Here is an 18,729-nt window from a genome sequence, read left to right on the forward strand (position 1 = left end):
TCCCAGAATTCCCCAGCCAGCAAATGCTGGCTGGGGAATTCTGGGACTTGAAGTCCAGATATCTTCAAGTTGCCAAGGTTGGAAAACACTGGCCTAGTTGATGGGATCTGGAGAAGGCCAACTCTGTGGGACCTCACCAGTCGCTGGGACTTCTTCGACAGGAGGCGGTCCCGCAAGTAATCTGATCCGATGCCATGTAGGGCTTACCTAACAGTAGGACAGCAAACAGGATTGCCGGGACCGAGATTGCAGGGACTGCTGTTGCTAAGCAATGTAGTTGCACTTAATGACCTCTTTGCTTGGAGATGGACGTTCTGCTCCTAAGTGCCATTGTAAGGTGAGGAATCCCTGTACCAATTTCTTCCTTTGAACATATAAAGAAAACCTATGTGTCATCCGCTAAAGAGAGCGTATTGCTTACAAAGGGGGCTCTTATAGGCTACTGCTGTAGTAAAATCTGAACGCATGGCATGCAGTAGTCTCAGGAGCTCTGATCAGCCTCTGTTCATTTTCTCCTGGGGTTTGGGCGATAGGGTTCGTTGTCTATCACCGAAGAACTGCACATTATCACTTTCACCCTGGACTACTGCTATCAAGATATCAAGTGCCAGCTACAGGTAAGAAAATAATAATAATAATAATAATAATAATAATAATAATAATAATAATAATAATAATAATAATAATAATTTATTAGACTTGTATGCCGCCCCTCTCCGAAGTCTCGGGGCGGCTCATAACAGCAATAAAACAGTATAATACAAATCTAATAGTTAAAAACCCACTATCTTAAAAAAAAAAAATCAATACTATACAATCACAACCACACATAACTCTTAATGGTCAGAGAAGGGGATACATTAATTGTCCCATGCCTGGCGACATAGATAGGTCTTCAAGGTCTTGCGGAAGGCGAGGAGGGTGGAGGCAGTTTGAAGCTCCGGGAGGAGTTGATTCCAGAGGGCCGGGGCCGCCACAGAGAAGGCTCTTCCCCTAAGCCCCGCCAGACGACATTGTTTAGTCGACGGGACCTGTAGAAGGCCAACTCTGTGGGACCTAATCGGCCGCTGGGATTCATGTGGCAGAAGGTGGTCCTATAGGTATTCTGGTCCGATGCCATGTAGGGCTTACCTAACATATTCCTGGTTCCGTTAAATTTAGGGGGGGAAGGCAGCTGTATGATGATGATGATCCTGCTTCCCCCAAAATAAGACTTCCCCTGATAATAAGCCCAATTGGGCTTTTGCGTACATGGCAATAAGGCCAAGCTCTTATTTCAGAGTTCAAAAAATATATGACAGGGTCTTATTTTTGGGGAAACATGGTATCATCCTGATTGTCGTCATCACCTTCATTAAACATGAAACTCAGTCAACTGAACATTTAAAAATGTATCACAAATATTATTGACTGGCACTGATGGTTGATATGGGTTGCTGCCAGTATCCTAGGTATCAACCAAGTTGTTATTTCATGAGGGGGTTATTATAGCCTGGGGGAGAACCTGTTTAACGTGGTATCTTCTCATCTGTTTCTGGACAGTGTCGGCATAAGATGCATTCCTTCTCTTGGTGGTTATAAAACTCAACATTTGTTGTTTTTATAAGATGGGCAGCTATATAGAATTGGTGCATAATGAATATTATAACCTATTTTCTATACTGTTGTGGTTGGCTCATGACCAGCTCCTCTGGCCACTGATTTTGACTCAGAGGAGCCGGGTCCGTCAAATCAAAGAAGACCTGTCTGGCTTAACGAAGATTCAGACAGTGAAGGGGAAGGAGAAGGGGATGTGGAAGGTGCCGGCGAGGCAGAGAGACCTGCAGAGCCTGTAGGATCTCCAGTCAGAGCCTCCTCGGAGTCAGACAAGGAAGGGGTGATGGTTGATCCCATCCTAAATGTCAGGGTGCGTAGAATGCTGGGACGCCAGGAGTAGCTGCGCAGACGCAGACAGAGATTCTAAGTCACAGCTGTCAGTAATCAAGGACGCCACAGCAGGGTTAAAAGGGGAAGGGCTGCGGAAGGTGGTGTGGGAATTTATTGTTCAGATTTAAAGAGACATTGACGCTTCATGGTTTTGGTTTTTCCTTTGGACATTTTTGGAATTCTGACACTCAAGCTAAGTGAGTAATTGGCTGACGTAAGACAGAGAGACTTTTGTTGCCGGCTTGAGTCATTAACCCTGATCCCTGGACTCTAAACCAGCATTTCTCTTGCTGTTGCTGTGGCATTTGTACATAAAGAAACCTTTTGCCTTTTTGCAAGCTTCTGTGTGTGTGTTTATATAATTGCCTCGTTGGGTGACCAGCTGGCCAGGCAGAACATATACGAGTTTAAATTTCTGGACCTTTCTTAATATGAAGGAGAAATCAAAATATGTTACTAACTCTCGAAATAGCTGTCATCTTCTGCATTGCCACTACACTGTTCGCTCCTCAAGAATTACCCTGAGAACCAGGAATGGCTACAATCCATTGCGATTGGAATTGTGTCTGCATATCTTGCTTTCACGCCACTGAATGGATCTACTAATACAGCAAGAAGTCTTTCATAGCGTACAATGCCCTGGAGTACCTTTGTGGTGTGTTTGTATTGATTCCCTCTTTCCTAACCTTTTTTCATCATCAGACATCCACCTTGCCAGTGGTGGTTGTTTCCAACGCCAACCAGCTCTCCAGCGCTTGGGCTTCCATTTTATGGTTTATTATGCTCAGCAGAGATACTAAGGTGAGAACCTGTTTTCTTACAGCTGTTTTCTTCTTTATTGTAGACCAAATTTATTCTACCCAGATTGACTGTTCTTGTTTTCTTATCGCTTTTCTTATTTGACCCTTATGACAATCATTAAGTGTTGTACCTCATGATTCTTGAGGAACCTATCCTTTCTTTTATGTACACTGAGAGCATATGCACCAAGACAAATTCCTTGTGTGTCCAATCACACTTGGCCAATAAAATTCTCTTCTATTCTCTTCTATTCTATTGGAACCAACTTTCCGCTATTTTGGATGAGAAAGGCCTCTCATTCTGCTTCCATAGATCACTACTCTTAAGTTCTCTGAAGGAAACCTTTCTCTCAGGCCACCCTCTCCTACGCAATTCAAGAGCACTGAAGTCGGCTGAAACAGCTCTGCTTCACTTCCATTTCTGAATACTTTCTTGGTAGCAGGTCACCTCTGGAACTCTTGTTTCTAGATTCATATAAACGAGAGTAGGGATCCTAATAGAAGAAGGATGTTCTTGAGTGCAAGTTACGTTCTTCGTCGGTATTCAGTTGTCCTCTAGCAGCCAGCTACTATGCCAGACATATATGGCAGGATGCCATCACTTTGTGTTCTGTCTGAGTCACTCCAGAAGCTATGACCAACCCAAAAAGATAAGCCAGACACACCGGTAGAACCCAAACACAGTTTTATAAGGAGAAAGAGAAAAATAACCAACAGAAAATGTCCTTACAAGTCAGGAAACACTGGAACTCCAAACAGATACACAAAGGCAATTGTCCATACAAAAACACAGGATTCTTGATGCCAAGATGAGGCTGTAGATAACAGACATACACCTCCCACGGGTCTTCAAGACTGCTGGGCCACGAGCCAGGAACAGAAACGCTGAGAGACAACGCAGATTACAGCAATTCCACTCAGATAACACTCCACACTGTTGAAAGAGTTTGCCTGCCTTATAAACCCTTCCCTGCTAATGAGGACCACGCCCAAGCCCTGGTGTTCCTCATTCACCGCTGATAATATCTATTCAGTTGCTGCCTCCTTTGATCTATGCGTCTCTGTCGCATATCAATGACAGCTTGTGCCTCATCATCCAATGACTCTAGAGACTCCAAGCTACTTGCTGGAGAGAGCCCCTCCCCAGGGCTCCCAGGCCCCTCTTCCTCGTCACATTCCTCTTCGCTCTCATCCTCCCCCGGGCATGGAGCCAGCAGAGACGCAGCTGGTCTTTCATCTGACTCAGGCTGAACCACAACACTTTGGGGAATGGAAAGTAACATCTGCTGTTAGCCCACAATCAACGATGCATTTAACCTCTCCAAAGTCAGAGGTCCCATAACTTGGCAGCTTTAAGACTTGTGGACTTTGTGCTATGCTGGCTGGAGAATTCTGGGAGTCCACAAGTCTGAAAGCTGCCAAGTTTGGGGACCCCCTGGTTTAAAGCAACCCTCCATAGTATGACGTCCCCTCAGACATGTAAGAGAAAGGTCTTGTCATGGCTGAGGAGAAAGAACTTTCTAGTAGAAGCTGTTGAGGAAAGGTCGCAGAAAGCTAGTCTGTCATCCCAGTTTCTTGGGCAGCCTTTTGCACGAGCGGGGGACATATTTAAAATAAAATCAAGTACCTGATTAATGCTTTTTTTCTCCCCCTTCCTAGAACCAACTCTTTTTCTCCAGACCACCGCCTGCCACCTGGAGCCAGCTTTCCACTGTATTGTCCTGGCAGTTTTCGGCAGTTACGGAGCGAGGCCTGGATAACCAGCAGCTCAAGATGCTGAGAGAAAAACTCTGTGGTAAAATGGGAGGTTTTGTCCCTAAGGAGAGGAAGCGGGGATTCCATTGATTTGGACAGGTCTGGATCATTGAAGGGCTGCCTGTCGCCGGCACTCCCGGAGGCGGGTGCGCGGCCCACGGAACAATATTTGGCTTCCTGCACAGAAGCGGAATCTTGTGCAAGAATGCTCATGCGTGTGAACGTTCACCGATTTTTGGCAAATGTTTTGCTTCTGCGCATGCAGAGAAGCAAATAACCGCCAAAAATCGGTGAAATCTCACATGCGCGAGCGTCCTCATGCAAAACATGGCTTCATGTGCAGAAGTGAACCTCACACCAGTGCGTGTACCCACCCACTAGTCAGCTGGAGCAGCATTTTCCCAACCGGGACTGTGCACCTGACCGTACCGGCTGCAGCCCAATACTGGTGTGGATTTAAAACCCTGCCCAGGCATATTCTGTCATTCATTCATTCATTCATTCATTCATTCATTCATTCATTCATTCATTCATTCATTAGATTTGTATGCCGCCCCTCTCCGTAGACTCGGGGCAGCTAACAAAAATAATAAGAAACAGCATAAAACAAATCTAATATTTAAATTACTAAAAGCCCTGATTAAAAACCAAGCATACACACAAACATACCATGCATAAATTGTATAGGCCAAGGGGGAAGGTATATCTCAATTCCCCCATGCCTAATGACAGAGGTGGGTTTTAAGGAGCTTACGAAAGGCGAGGAGGGTGGGGGCAATTCTGATCTCTGGGGGGAGTTGGTTCCAGAGGGCCGGGGCCGCCACAGAGAAGGCTCTTCCCCTGGGCCCCGCCAAACGACATTATTTAGTTGACGGGACCCAGAGAAGGCCCACTCTGGGACCTAACTAGTCGCTGGGATTCATGCGGCAGAAGGCGGTCCCGGAGATATTCTGGTCCAATGCCATGAAGGGCTTTATAAGTCATAACCAACACTTTGAATTGTGACCGGAAACTGATTGGCAACCAATGCAGACTGCGGAGTTTTGGTGTAACATGGGCGTACCTAGGGAAGCCCATGATTGCTCTCGCAGCTGCATTCTGCACGATCTGAAGTTTCCAAACACTCTTGTCCTTTCAGCAGAGAGCTTTAGGCACAATTGGGCATTTATGAAGGCCAAAAGCTTGGAGCTGGATATGTAAAATCAGAATTGATAGTAGACATGCTTGATTCATTGGAGGGCTGTGTTCCGTTTCTTCGATCCTGTTTCCCAGCAGTTTTCAGATTCCTTGTGAGACAAGAACAGCTCTGTTGAAAGAAATAAGAGCTCTGCTTGGGTCCACATCCTTATCAAGGCAGTTACTATCAGGGCTTGCATTTGCGGAAACTAGCCTGCTTGTGCCCAAGCAGCAAACCAGTCCAGCCAGCCCACCAACCCAGCCAGCCACAGACCAGTAGAAATGGAGTTGAAGTCTTCAATGCAACACAGCAGTAGTAGGAAGTTGTGGAAAAATATATTTACTTCTTTATACTACTACTACTACTACTACTGTCTATACTATACATACAATAAACTAGTATCTTACTAGTACCTTGCTACAACTAGCTTAGTTCAATAACTCACAGGAACCAACTTGTACAACATTTCAGCTTCTTCAAAGCATATTTCCACAAACAGCAACAGCACACAGTAAACAGCGAACAGGCAGAGAGAACAGACAGAGAAAGAGCAGGGAGCTCTTGCCTAATTAAATACTTTTCACATAATTGCTAGGTTGCTGCATGCTCAACTGCCTCTGAATGACTCAGCATTCTTACCTGAGGCCTACTTTCTGCATTATGATATTACCTAGGGGTTTTTAATTCCTGACAGTTATGTGGTTTTTCTCTTTACTTTTTTTCTTCCCATCAAAGGACCAGGCACGAACTTACAGAGTACCATCACGTGGGATCAGTTTTCAAAGGTAAGGAATTGTCCTCGAAACAACTACAGTAGTACCTCTAGATACGAGCTGCTCCACATGTGAGTATTTGAACATACGAGCCATGAGGGGAGAGAAATTTCTGTTCCAGACCCAAGCTCAAATTCGGGATACGAGCCGAGCGTCCACTAGGTGGCGCAAGAATCCTTGCTTTTGGTTATTTCGGAGGGGAAAAACAAAGTCTAAAGCCATTTGTTCCAGATATGAGTTGTTCGACATACAAGCTCCCTTCTGGAACGAATTATACTCGTATCTAGGGGTACTACTGTACTCGGGGTTTCTGCTATCACCTGCCAGCACCCTCGTTTAGATGTCTTCTGTTTCTCCTCATTCCTCCAGGAAGCGACTGTAAGCTCCCCAGAGGTCAATAATTTCAGCTTTTGGACCTGGATCGATGGGATCTTACTGCTGATTCAAGACCATCTACTTCAGCTCTGGAAGAACAAGTAAGGTTTGGAGAGAAAGGAAAAGGGCTAAAAAAATGAGGGCCTCTTGATTATTGCTAGCCTGGTGGGGGAAATGTCAAATCATGCACAACTTACACCAGTTTGCTTAGTGACCCAAGCCCCAAGTTACAGCGGCGCTGAAAAAAGTGACTTGTGACCATTTTTCATCCTTGAGGCTTTCGCCATGGTCACAGGATCAAAATGAAAACACTTGGCAACTGACCCATATTTATAACGGTTCCGTTGTCCCAGGGCCAAGTGATTTCCTTTTGGGACCCTATCACAAGCAAAGTCAATGGGGAAGCCAGATTCATTCAACAACTGTGGTAAGAAAGGTCATAAACTAGGGTGAAATGTTTCACCCAGCAACAGAAATTTTGGGCTCAATTGTGGGTGTAAGTTGAAGATTACCTGTATTTCTTGTTAGGGAGACAGTCTGAAATATTAGGGTATGTTCTGTCAAGCTCTCTGGTAGAATCCTCCCAAAAATTCACAGGCACAAATTTCAGACACACACACACGTTTGAAAATTCAAAACAATGTTCTTTATAATGAAAATTCACTTAAACTAAGCCCTCTTTTGGTATAGCAAAGAGTACTCGTCTCCAAACAAACTGGTAATTTGTACAAGTCCCTTATCAGTTCTGTGATACTTAGCTTGCAGCTGTGAGGCAATTCACAGTCCTTCTTCTTTCACAAAGTGAAACACACTTTGCTCTGGTTTAGTTTCAAAGCGGGGAAAAAATCAGCACAAAGTCAGGAAAGCAGTCACGAAACAGAACAATCAGATAATCCTCCACAATGGCCAAACCCACAGGCTGCTCTTTATAGCAGCCTCACTAATTACCACAGCCCCACCTAACCACAGGTGGCCTCATTTTCTTTGATAATAATCTCTCAGTTGTTGTTGCCTATGGATCGCTCTCTGCATGCGTGGCTGTATCATTAACTCTTGTTCTGAATCCCAGGAGGAGCTAGATAATTGATCTCCTTCTGAGCTGTCTGCCACACTCTCCTCCTCCCTGTCACTCATGTCTTCTTGGTCAGAGGAGCCTTCACCAGCAGATTCCACCGGGGGCAAAACAGGCCTGCAGCATGTGGATGTCTCCCCCACATCCACAGTCTTTGGGGCAGGAGCTGGGCCAGAGCTAACCACAACAGGGTAGTAGCAACATCTTTCCTGGATTTGGGAAGAGAACTTCATAACCTTATCTTAGAAGGCTGGGGGTACAGCTTTTTCCCATAGTTTTCAGCACCATGTTCTTCTACACAACTGTTTTTCAATCTTGGTAACTTTAAGACGTGGGAATGCTATCTTCCAGATTCTCCAGGCAGTATGCTGGTTTGGGACTTGAAGCCCACGTACCTTAAAGTTGCCAAGTATTAAAAAAACAATAATCCTGTCCTAGATCTTAAAGCAGCGGTTCTCAACTTGTGGATCATGGCCCTTTTGGGGGTTGAATGAACCTTTCACAGGGGTCACCTAAGACCATCGAAAAACACAGCAGTTTACTAACCTGTGACTCTGCATGTAGGAACCAGGGTTTGAAAAGATACAGTGAGGAAGAAGTGAAACCAAAGCAGTTGGAAAGTAAAGGGAAACGAGGGGCTTTTCCTGACCTATATTTTTCCCAAATTTGACTAGTCTCATCATGGGATTTGTGAGCCGCAAATATGAAAAGCGTTTGCTGAAAAGGAAAAGAGCTGGCACCTTCCTGATACGTTTCAGTGAGAGTACCTCCAGTGGTGGCATCACCTTTACCTGGGTAGAATTTAACAACGATGGTGAGTTTTTGGATTCATGTCTTACTTTTGAATCATCTCCAGTGATGCCTTAGAACAGTGTTTCCCAACCTTGGCAACTTGAAGATATCTGGACTTCAACTCCCAGAATTCCCCAGCCAGCAAATGCTGGCTGGGGATTTCTGGGAGTTGAAGTCCAGATATCTTCAAGTTGCCAAGGTTGGGAAACACTGCCTTAGAAAATGGCTTATCCCAGCTTATTAAGCTTTGGCATGATAATGGACCAGGATTTTTCAAACTGTACTCAGAATTGTGGGGTTCCTTGAAACTTGATGGGGTTCTGTAAGACACAGAGGACATTATTTTTAATTTTTTTAAAAAAGTCACTCAGAAGCAACAGTCAATTGGAAGTTTGAAATTTTTTAAAAAAATTTACCTTCAAAGTTAAAATACATAAGGGAAAAATAATAAAAATAAAAAGGAAAAAGAAGATCTCAACTGCCAACAAAACAAAAAAAGAGATAGAAGAGTGTTCACGACATATAACAAATATATCATTAACATTAACAAATTCAATATAAAATGCCCACCCTGATTAAATACTAAAAATATATTTCAAATGTTTGAGGTGTTTCCCCACCTCTCCCTAGTATATAACAGGTCTACAGCTAATTGTTATTTTCCCATATATATTTACTAAAATACTATGTTATATGAAAGGATGTCACCAACGTGGAAATTTATTTATCTATCAAGTCAACCCACCATCTATTCACTTAAAAGAAAATAGTTAACGGGTAACTTCAAAAACTTAACATAGAGAAAGTCCACTGCTTCCAGTCTCCTACAAACCATTGTCTCTAATCAATGCTATTAATTTTACCATCTCTGCCAATTCAATCAATTTTAAAGTCCAACAGTTGGTGTCCCTTTTTCTTTCCAATAGTTGGCATAAACAATCCTTGCAGCCTTCATCATGAAAAAAAAATAATAAAGTCCCAAACTGTTTAATATATATAGAAGAAAAGCTTCAGGTTTCATTAATATTTGCATTTTGAGTATTTTCTGTATTATCATTATTATGTTTATCGAATATGGCTTTCATACTTAAAAGACTACCATGTGTGATAAAATGTATCTGCAATTTGGTTATATTTCCAGGACTTGTTAGAAATTCTTCTGTACATTTTTGCCTATTAGATCAATGGGAGAATGTGTGGACCAACAGTTTGAAATTTACTTTGAATTACAGTTTGAACGAAAAAAATTATATAATGATGTATCAATGGTATTTGACTGCATTTGTCTGGAGTCAAATACCATTGATACATCATTATATACTTTTTTTCTTTCAAACTGTAATTCAAAGTAAATTTTAAACTGTTGGTCCATAAATTCTCCCATTGATCTAATGATACACTATAAGCAAAGTTTTTCACCACCATGCAATCTAACATGTTAATCTTCCAGATCAGGGGTGTCAAACTCAATTTCATTGAGGTCCGCATCAGGATTTTTTATTTTTATTTATTTTTATTTATTTATTTTGTCCAATACAAATTGAAAGTTAAGGAGAATAAAAACGTGTAGTAGTAAATATCAGGGAAGGGATAGAAGAAGAGATATGAAAATAGAATACATCAATGAAGAGTAGAGGAAGGATATATGGATGGGAGAAAAGATATATAAAATATAGGAGAGACAATTGGACAGGGGACGGAAGGCACACTAGTACATTTATGCTCGCCCCTTACTGACCTCTAAGGAGTTGTGTTTGATCTTGGGGAGAGGGGGCGTAGCCAGGTATGTGTGGCCAACTTGACCTCAATCATGTCGGGAAAATCTGCAGTGGCCCAAGCACTGCCAGTGAAAACAGGCTCCCAAACTCTGGTTTGGCTGCAACAACATCCTGCAACACTCTGCCAATGAAAATGGAGTTCCAGAGGGCAAAGGGTTGGCAGAGGCACCGTGGCCTGGTCCTTTTCTGGTTCCAGGTTGGCCCTGTGGGCCAGATCTGGCCCACAGGCTTTGAGTTTGACACCCTGTTCCTGGTGGTCATATCCAGAACATACGTTTGAGTCCAATTGTTTTACCTTAAATGCTTTTTCTTCAAATATCAATACATTGTGATGTTATCCATTTAAGTTCCAGTTATTTCTATCCAATGCTTCATGTGATGAAAACCATAACGGTACTTTGTCAGCCAATCTGCTTTTGTATTTCAACCCTTCACAGCCACTTGATTAAGGATTCTGGAATCTATATATTTTTAACAAGGAAAAGTTTGAAAATTCCAGATTGAGCCAGTCAAGTCATTATTTAAATCTTCCACCATTAAAAGAATACTTTCAGATCTATGTTTAGATAATTTCTCTAATAGCAGAATCCTCTTGCAAGCTCATAAACACACTTGGAGATAAGGGAGTCACTAGATCAGTGTTTCCCAGTTTTAGCCATTTTAAGATAGGTGGACTTCAACTCAGAATTCTCTGCTGGTTGGGGAATTCTGGGAATTGAAGTACATGCGTCTTAAAAGTTGCCAAGGTTGAGAAAATATGAAAGCAATGCATTATAAAGGCAAATAAGTTAAGAGAAATGTTATGATAGTAGATATGTTAAGTATTAGCATTAATATAAATAATTGATATAGATAAGAATATGGTGGTAAATTTTAATTTTAATTGTTAGTAAAATTTATCACCCAAAAAAATTTGTACTCAGACAATACACTGATTATTGAAAGATGAAATATTTGTATAAAACATTGTATGAAAGAAAAAATATATATAATTAAAATAGAACACCCCACCCCACCCTCTTCTCATCAAGTGCATTGCCCTCCCAGATTCAAATTTCAGGATGATGCAGAAAATTTTCTATATCACTGAGAACCCAATTTCTGCAGGTACTCCCGAGTTGAATTCAGTTGAGCCCTACACCAAGAAAGAGCTGGAGTTCCTTTCACTTCCTGATATCATCCGAGATTACCAACTCCTGGCTAAAGAAGTCATTCCAGAGAATCCACTCCTCTACCTGTATCCTGACACTCCAAGGGATGAAGCTTTTGGTTTTTACTACAAAAAAAGCCGGCAAGGTATTAGCGGATGAGTTTATATGTATTCTGATATTTCCAGAATTGCCATACAATGGTACCTCTACTTAAGAACGCCTCTACTTAAGAACTTTTCGAGATAAGAACTGGGTGTTCAAGATTTTTTTGCCTCTTCTTAAGAACCATTTTCTACTTAAGAACCCGAGCCCAGAAAAATTTCCCAGGAAATTTGAGAACTGGCATGGCCAGTTTCCTGCCATTCCCCCTTTAATTCTGGCCATCTTGGACTTTTCTGGGCTGCCAGAGGAGCCTTTTGGTGGAGCTTAAGGAGTGAACAAAGCATTTTCCTTTCTCTGGGCGCTTGGAAAGGGAATAAACCTCTGCCAGCACCCAGAGAAAAGAAACACTCATTTCGCTCTGGGCAGCCCAGAGCGAACGGAGTGTTTTCCTTTCTCTGGGTGCTTGGAGATGGAATAAACCACTTTGCTGTGGTGACTCCCTCGGAGTGTCTGGGTGTGGAAAGGCAAAAGGAGGCACTTTACCCTAACCGAATCAACTCAGCCAAACCGAGGAGTCACCACAGTGAAGGAAAGGCGCCAGCTACAAAGCGAGCAAGAGAAGAAGGGAGCCCTTCAGCATGGGAAGGAAGAGGAAGCAAGCAGCAGCAGCAGCCATCTTTCTTTCAAAGGAACGGGAGGGTCCCCCCTCTCGCCCGCCTGAGTTTCTCTCTCTGGCGCAGTGTATGGGAAGCACGTGCCCCTCCTTGCCGCCTCACAGTCCCTCTTTTTTTTTAAAGCCTTAAAGTTTTGGATTGTTTTGATTCCCTCACCTCACCTTCTTCCTTCGGCAGCAACTTTCTTCCTCCTCTTCCTCCTCCTCCTCCCACCCAAATTCCGAGCTTTTATTTCTTTCCTAATGGGTTTGCACACATTATTTGCTTTTACGTTGATTCCTATGGGAAAAAATTGCTTCTACTTACAAACTTTTCTACTGAAAAACCTGGTCACGGAACGAATTAAGTTCTTAAGTACAGGTACCTCTGTATATGGAAGTTGACATCTAGTAAATATAATTTGGGTAGGGAAGGTTTAAAGTACATTTTGTCATAGGGGTGATGATAATGATTATGATGACGCGGTATGGAGCATGGGTCCTCAAACTATGGCCCACGGGCTGCATGTGGCCTGCTGAAGCTATTAATCTGGCTGGCGCAGGATCACAAGGTTGCCCTGCCCACATTGCCGCACACAGGACTTAACTTAATGAGGCCTAGGGGCTGGAACAAAAAGATAAAGATGTTCTGGAGGCAGGGGAGGTGAAAAATAGGGTACAGAGACGCCCCAGGGGGCCAAAAAATGGACAGTTTTTGTCCTGCAGAATGCTTCTGGAGGCGATGGAGATGTCAAATGGGGCACACAGATGTCCCAGGAGGCCAAAAATCTGGGCAAAAATGGCCCATTTTTCATCTCCCCCACCTCCAGTAGATAGATAAAGAAAGAGGGAGGGAGAGAGATGGACAGAGAGAGGGAGAGACAGAAACAGAGAGAAGAGAGATGGTGGGAGATTTCTCAAACTCCTTGGAGCTGAGAAGAATTACTCAGAGAGGGACGGCCTATAAATCCAATTAATAAAAACTGAGTTTCCTAAAGTGGGCCACTAGACCCCTAAACAACTGAAAAAAATGATCTAGTAAAAAGAAAAGTCAGCCAAAAGAGCAACAGGCAAACAAAGTCAAAAACACCCCCAGACCAAAACAAATTAAAGTTTAATTTAGGTGCATTGTTTAATGGACTGTTAAATTGGCCATGCCCACCTAGTTACATGACCTAGCCACACCCACCCAGTCACTTGACCACCTAGCCACACTCACCCAGCCTGTTCAGTCCCCTAATAGTCTGAGGGACCGTAAACTGGCCCCATGTTTTAAAAGTTTGAGGACCAGTAGCAAGTTGCTACCAGTATGGATAAGGACGCCGCATCAAGGGCATGGGGTGAGGTATCATCAGTACGCTGATGATACCCAGCTTTACATCTCCACCCCATGTCCAATCAACGAAGCAGTGGAAGTGATGTGCCGGTGCCTGGAGGCTGTTGGGGCCTGGATGGGTGTCAACAGACTCAAACTCAACCCTGATAAGACGGAGTGGCTGTGGGTTTTGCCTCCCAAGGACAATTCCATCTGTCTGTCCATCACCCTGGGGGGAATTATTGACCCCCAACTTGGGCGTCCTCCTCGATCCACAGCTCACATTAGAGAACCATCTTTCAGCTGTGGCGAGGGGGGCGTTTGCCCAGGTTCACCTGGTGCACCAGTTGCGGCCCTATCTGGACCGGGAGTCACTGCTCACAGTCACTCATGCCCTCATCACCTCGAGGTTCGACTACTGTAACGCTCTCTACATGGGGCTACCTTTGAAAAGTGTTCGGAAACTTCAGATCATGCAGAATGCAGCTGCGAGAGCAATCATGGGCTTTCCCAAATATGCCCATGTTACACCAACACTCCGCAGTCTGCATTGGTTGCCGATCAGTTTCCGGTCACAATTCAAAGTGTTGGTTATGACCTATAAAGCCCTTCATGGCATCGGACCAGAATATCTCCGAGACCGCCTTCTGCTGCACGAATCCCAGCGACCGATTAGGTCCCACAGAGTCGTCCTTCTCCGGCTCCCGTCAACTAAACAATGTTGGTTGGTGGGCCCAAGGGGAAGAGCCTTCTCTGTGGCGGCCCCGACTCTCTGGAACCAGCTCCCCCCAGAGATTAGAACTGCCCCTACCCTCCTTGCCTTTCGTAAACTCCTTAAAACCCACCTTTGTCGTCAGGCATGGGGGAACTGAGACATCTCCCCCAAGTCCGTATAATTTATATATGGTATGTTTGTAGGTATGTCTGCTTAAAAATGGTTTTTTTTAACAATTTTAAATTTTAAATTGTATATTATTAGATTTGTTATGAATTGTTTTATTGTGTCGTGAGTTGCCCCGAGTCCATGGAAAGGGGCGGCATACAAATCTAATAAATAAATAAATAAAATAAATAAATCAGTTGTGTGCATGCGCCCCAGCAAGATTTTGCTTCTGCGCATGTGCATGTGGGAACTCTGTTAAATTTGGTGCAAGGGTTGTAAAATACTGATAGTGCTGCTACTGCTCCGTCCTTCACATCCTCTTCTTTTTTTCCCCCCAGCAGACACGATGGAACAAAGAAAATACCTGAACCGTCGCCTGATCAGAGTCTCTGCGTAAGCAACGCCATCTTCTCCTCTCTTTGCTTCTTCAAGCGGTTGGTTGTAATTGTCGCCTACATCACTGCCAAACTGTCTTCAGTTCACCTGAATCCATCATTCTATTGCAACCCCACTTCTCATGGGCCCTGTACCTTGTGATAGACACGAGAGCCTGAGCTAAAGTGGGAATCCTGTTTCATCTCATTGGATGAAAGGCCTTCTACAAAGGCCTTGACTTGGGTCCAGAGTCACGTAGGCAGAAGGGCTTCTCTCAATTGCCTTCTTCTTTGTCCCCCTTCTAAATCCCTTCCCCCACACAGCTTTTGAGACAGATTTGACTAAAGCAGGGGTAGGCAAAGTTGGCTCTTCTATGATATGTGGACTTCAAGTCCCAGAATTCCTGAGCCAATCATGCTAGTTCAGGAACACTGGGCATTGAAGTCCACGTCTCACAGAAAATCCAACTTTGCCTATTCCTGGATTAGAGAAAAAAATGACCAGGAAAGGGAAGTTGAGAGAGCACATAGGTCTTTTTTATGGAACTCCTTGCTGAGGTTATGTGTCCTGCACAGTTTTTGGATTGTGTTCTTCCCTGGTTTTAATCCCCTTGTTCTTAATCAAAAAGGCCAGCTATCTGGGCACCTTTGCAATAGAACAGGTAGGCTCCCCATCAGGCTGTTGATGCTTGTGTCTCCAACTCAGGGAGGTGCTGTCTCAAAGTCTTTTTATGCAAATCAGTTGGGTGGGAGAAACACCTGAATGCAGGTTTAAGAAATAAAGTCTAAGGGGCGTACATAAGTGCACTGGTGTGCCTTTCGTCCCCTGTCCAATTGTCTTTCCTTGTCTCATCATATATATTTTCTTTTTTTCATATATCCTCTCCTCTAAGTTCACTTTACCCTTATATATATTACTACATGTCTATTTTTCTTCCTATGTATTTGTGTACAGTGATCCCCCGGTTATTGCGTCCCCGACCATTGCGAACAGGGTAATTCGCGATTTTTCAACCCGGAAGTCAAAATACCATGTACGCATGCGTGCCCTTTTTTTCTATGGGCACGCATGTGTAGATGGCAACCGGGAGATCAGCTGCTGGGCGGCTTCCCTGGGTCTTCCCCCTCTTGCTGGCATCAGCGAGGAGTTTCCCCACCGCCCACACAAACTCCTCGCTGCCGCTCGCCCGCCCTTCGCCTGCCCACGCCGTTCGCTCCCCCTCTTGCTGGCGGGAGGGCGAGAAGCCCTCCCCAGCACCCGCTCGCCCGCCCTTCGCCGCTCGCCCGCCCTTCGCCCTGGCCGCTTCTTCCCAGCGGAGAAATTCCAGCCCCCACCTGGTCCCGCCCGATCCTCCTCCCTGAGGCAGCTCGCCCTCCCATGGCCGCTTCCTCCACCCACCATCGCAAGCCCTCGCCACCGCAGCCAACGCGCGCTGCGATCTTCAAGCCCGGCTCCTTTCGGCCCAGCATCCCGGGCCAAGCGGCTGCCTTCCGTGACTGAGCCTGGCTGGCCCGGAAGATCGTAGCGCGCGTTGGCTGCAGCGGCGAGCGAAGCCAAGCCGGCAGCAATGTCGCCGCCGCTGCAGCCAACGCGCGCTACGATCTTCCGGGCCAGCCAGGCTCAGTGACGGAAGGCAGCCGCTTGGCCCGGGATGCTGGGCCGAGAGGAGCCGGGCTTGATCCGCTGAGCCTGGCTGGCCCGGAAGGTCGTAGCGCGTGTTGGCTGCAGCGGCGGCGACATTGCTGCCGGCTTGGCTTCGCTCGCCGCTGCAGCCAACGCACGCTACGATCTTCCGGGCCAGCCAGGCTCAGCGGATCAAGCCCGGCTCCTCTCGGCCCAGCATCCCGGGCCAAGCGGCTGCCTTCCGTGACTGAGCCTGGCTGGCCCGGAAGATCATAGCGCGCGTTGGCTGCAGCGGTGGCGACATTGCTGCCGGCTTGGCTTCGCTCGCTCGCCGCTGAGGAGCCGAAGATTGGGGGGCGGCGCGGCTCTTTTAAAACATCGCCGCCGACATGGGGGGCTTGCTAGCACCCCCCCAAACCTGGGTTGGGGGTTCGGGGGGGTGCTAGCGAGCCCCCCATGTCGGCGGCGACGTTTTAAAACAGCCGCGCCGCCCCCCAATCTTCGGCTCCTCGCTAGCGCTGCGGAAGTTTAAAACACCATCTGCACATGCGCAGATGGTGTTTTTACTTCCGCAGCGCTACTTCGCGAAAACCCGCTCATTGCGGGGGGTCCTGGAACGGAACCCTCGCAACGAGCGGGGGATCACTGTATTGGACAAATGAATAAATAAAAATAAATAAATAATAAGATTGTCTTAAGATAGAAACATAGAAACATAGAAGTCTGACGGCAGAAAAAGACCCCATGGTCCATCTAGTCTGCCCTTATACTATTTCCTGTATTTTATCTTACAATGGATATATGTTTATCCCAGGCATGTTTAAATTCAGTTACTGTGGATTTATCTACCACGTCTGCTGGAAGTTTGTTCCAAGGATCTACTACTCTTTCAGTAAAATAATATTTTCTCATGTTGCTTTTGATCTTACCCCCAACTAACTTCAGATTGTGTCCCCTTGTTCTTGTGTTCACTTTCCTATTAAAAACACTTCCCTCCTGGACCTTATTTAACCCTTTAATATATTTAAATGTTTCGATCATGTCCCCCCTTTTCCTTCTGTCCTCCAGACTATACAGATTGAGTTCATGAAGTCTTTCCTGATACGTTTTATGCTTAAGACCTTCCACCATTCTTGTAGCCTGTCTTTGGACCCGTTCAATTTTGTCAATATCTTTTTGTAGGTGTGGTCTCCAGAACTGAACACAGTATTCCAAATGTGGTCTCACCAGCGCTCTATATAGTGGGATCATAATCTCCCTCTTCCTGCTTGTTATACCTCTAGCTATGCAGCCAAGCATCCTACTTGCTTTCCCTACTGCCTGACTGTCTTAAGTCTTAAAAGAGATTTTTAAAAGTTTCAACTGAACTTCTCTAGCAAGAGATTTCTCCAATTTGGGTCTCATGGCAGAGAAGACGGTGTCATCCCATTTCTTTCCCCCACCCCCCCCGCCCCCCCAATATCAATTATGGATGCTACTGAAGGTAGCTTTTTTTTAAACTTTTTCCTGTAATTCATCTCCATCTAGGCATCCAGAAGAAACTCAGACGCCAGATGTAAATGAACTACTCCCTATCAACAATGAGTTGGTAGCTGATGAACTGCAGAGTCCTGAGTATAAAGTGAAGAACTTTCTGCTTGACGAGGAAGGTAAATAATGCATCTGGGCCCTCTTAAATTGGGCGCTTGTTGTCGCAGAGGTCATCTTTTTGAGACTGTCTCCCAAATGAATTGGGGGTTTTCCCCAGAGGCAACTGAATTTCTTGTTTTTCTTTTGAAGATGTTTCACTTCTAATCCTGGAAGTTTCTTCAGCTCTGACTGGATGGTGGTGAATGGAAGGATTTTATACTCCTTGCAGACAGCTGGTCATTAATGTCCCTCTAAAAAAATGCAAATGACCAGCTGTTTGCAAGGCATATAAAATCCTTCCATTCACCACCATCCAGTCAGAACTGAAGAAGCTTCTTGGATGAGAAGTGAAACATCTTCAAAAGAAAAACAAGAAACTCAGTTGCCTCTTGTAAAAGGCACCTTTGGGACAACCCTGACCTGGATGACTGAGAATCTCCATAGACATTTTGAGACTACAGTTGCAGAATTGTTGGTTTGTTTCCATTTTCTCTCTCTCCTTTTGGATTTCTCTCAATTGCCTTTCTGACTTTAGTTTGGCTAATTTGCTC

General features: G+C 44.8%; 1 protein-coding gene across 3 annotated transcripts in view; it reads left to right on the forward strand.

The window, feature by feature from the left end:
- The window catches only part of STAT2 (signal transducer and activator of transcription 2), a 56,784-nt gene that overhangs the window by 37,122 nt on the left and 933 nt on the right, over positions 1-18,729 (forward strand). For 2 of the 3 annotated variants that reach the window (XM_070740559.1, XM_070740560.1), the window contains exons 15-23: positions 534-617; positions 2,629-2,727; positions 4,386-4,521; positions 6,394-6,443; positions 6,801-6,907; positions 8,553-8,692; positions 11,556-11,744; positions 14,890-14,944; positions 18,077-18,198. In XM_070740559.1, the coding sequence (XP_070596660.1) occupies positions 534-617; positions 2,629-2,727; positions 4,386-4,521; positions 6,394-6,443; positions 6,801-6,907; positions 8,553-8,692; positions 11,556-11,744; positions 14,890-14,944; positions 18,077-18,198 (982 nt within the window). The remainder of the gene's footprint in view (positions 1-533; positions 618-2,628; positions 2,728-4,385; positions 4,522-6,393; positions 6,444-6,800; positions 6,908-8,552; positions 8,693-11,555; positions 11,745-14,889; positions 14,945-18,076; positions 18,199-18,729) is intronic. The other variant, XM_070740561.1, reaches the window with a different exon arrangement.

This window comes from Erythrolamprus reginae, chromosome 2 (genome assembly GCF_031021105.1).
Source record: "Erythrolamprus reginae isolate rEryReg1 chromosome 2, rEryReg1.hap1, whole genome shotgun sequence".
Lineage (NCBI taxonomy): Eukaryota > Metazoa > Chordata > Lepidosauria > Squamata > Dipsadidae > Erythrolamprus > Erythrolamprus reginae.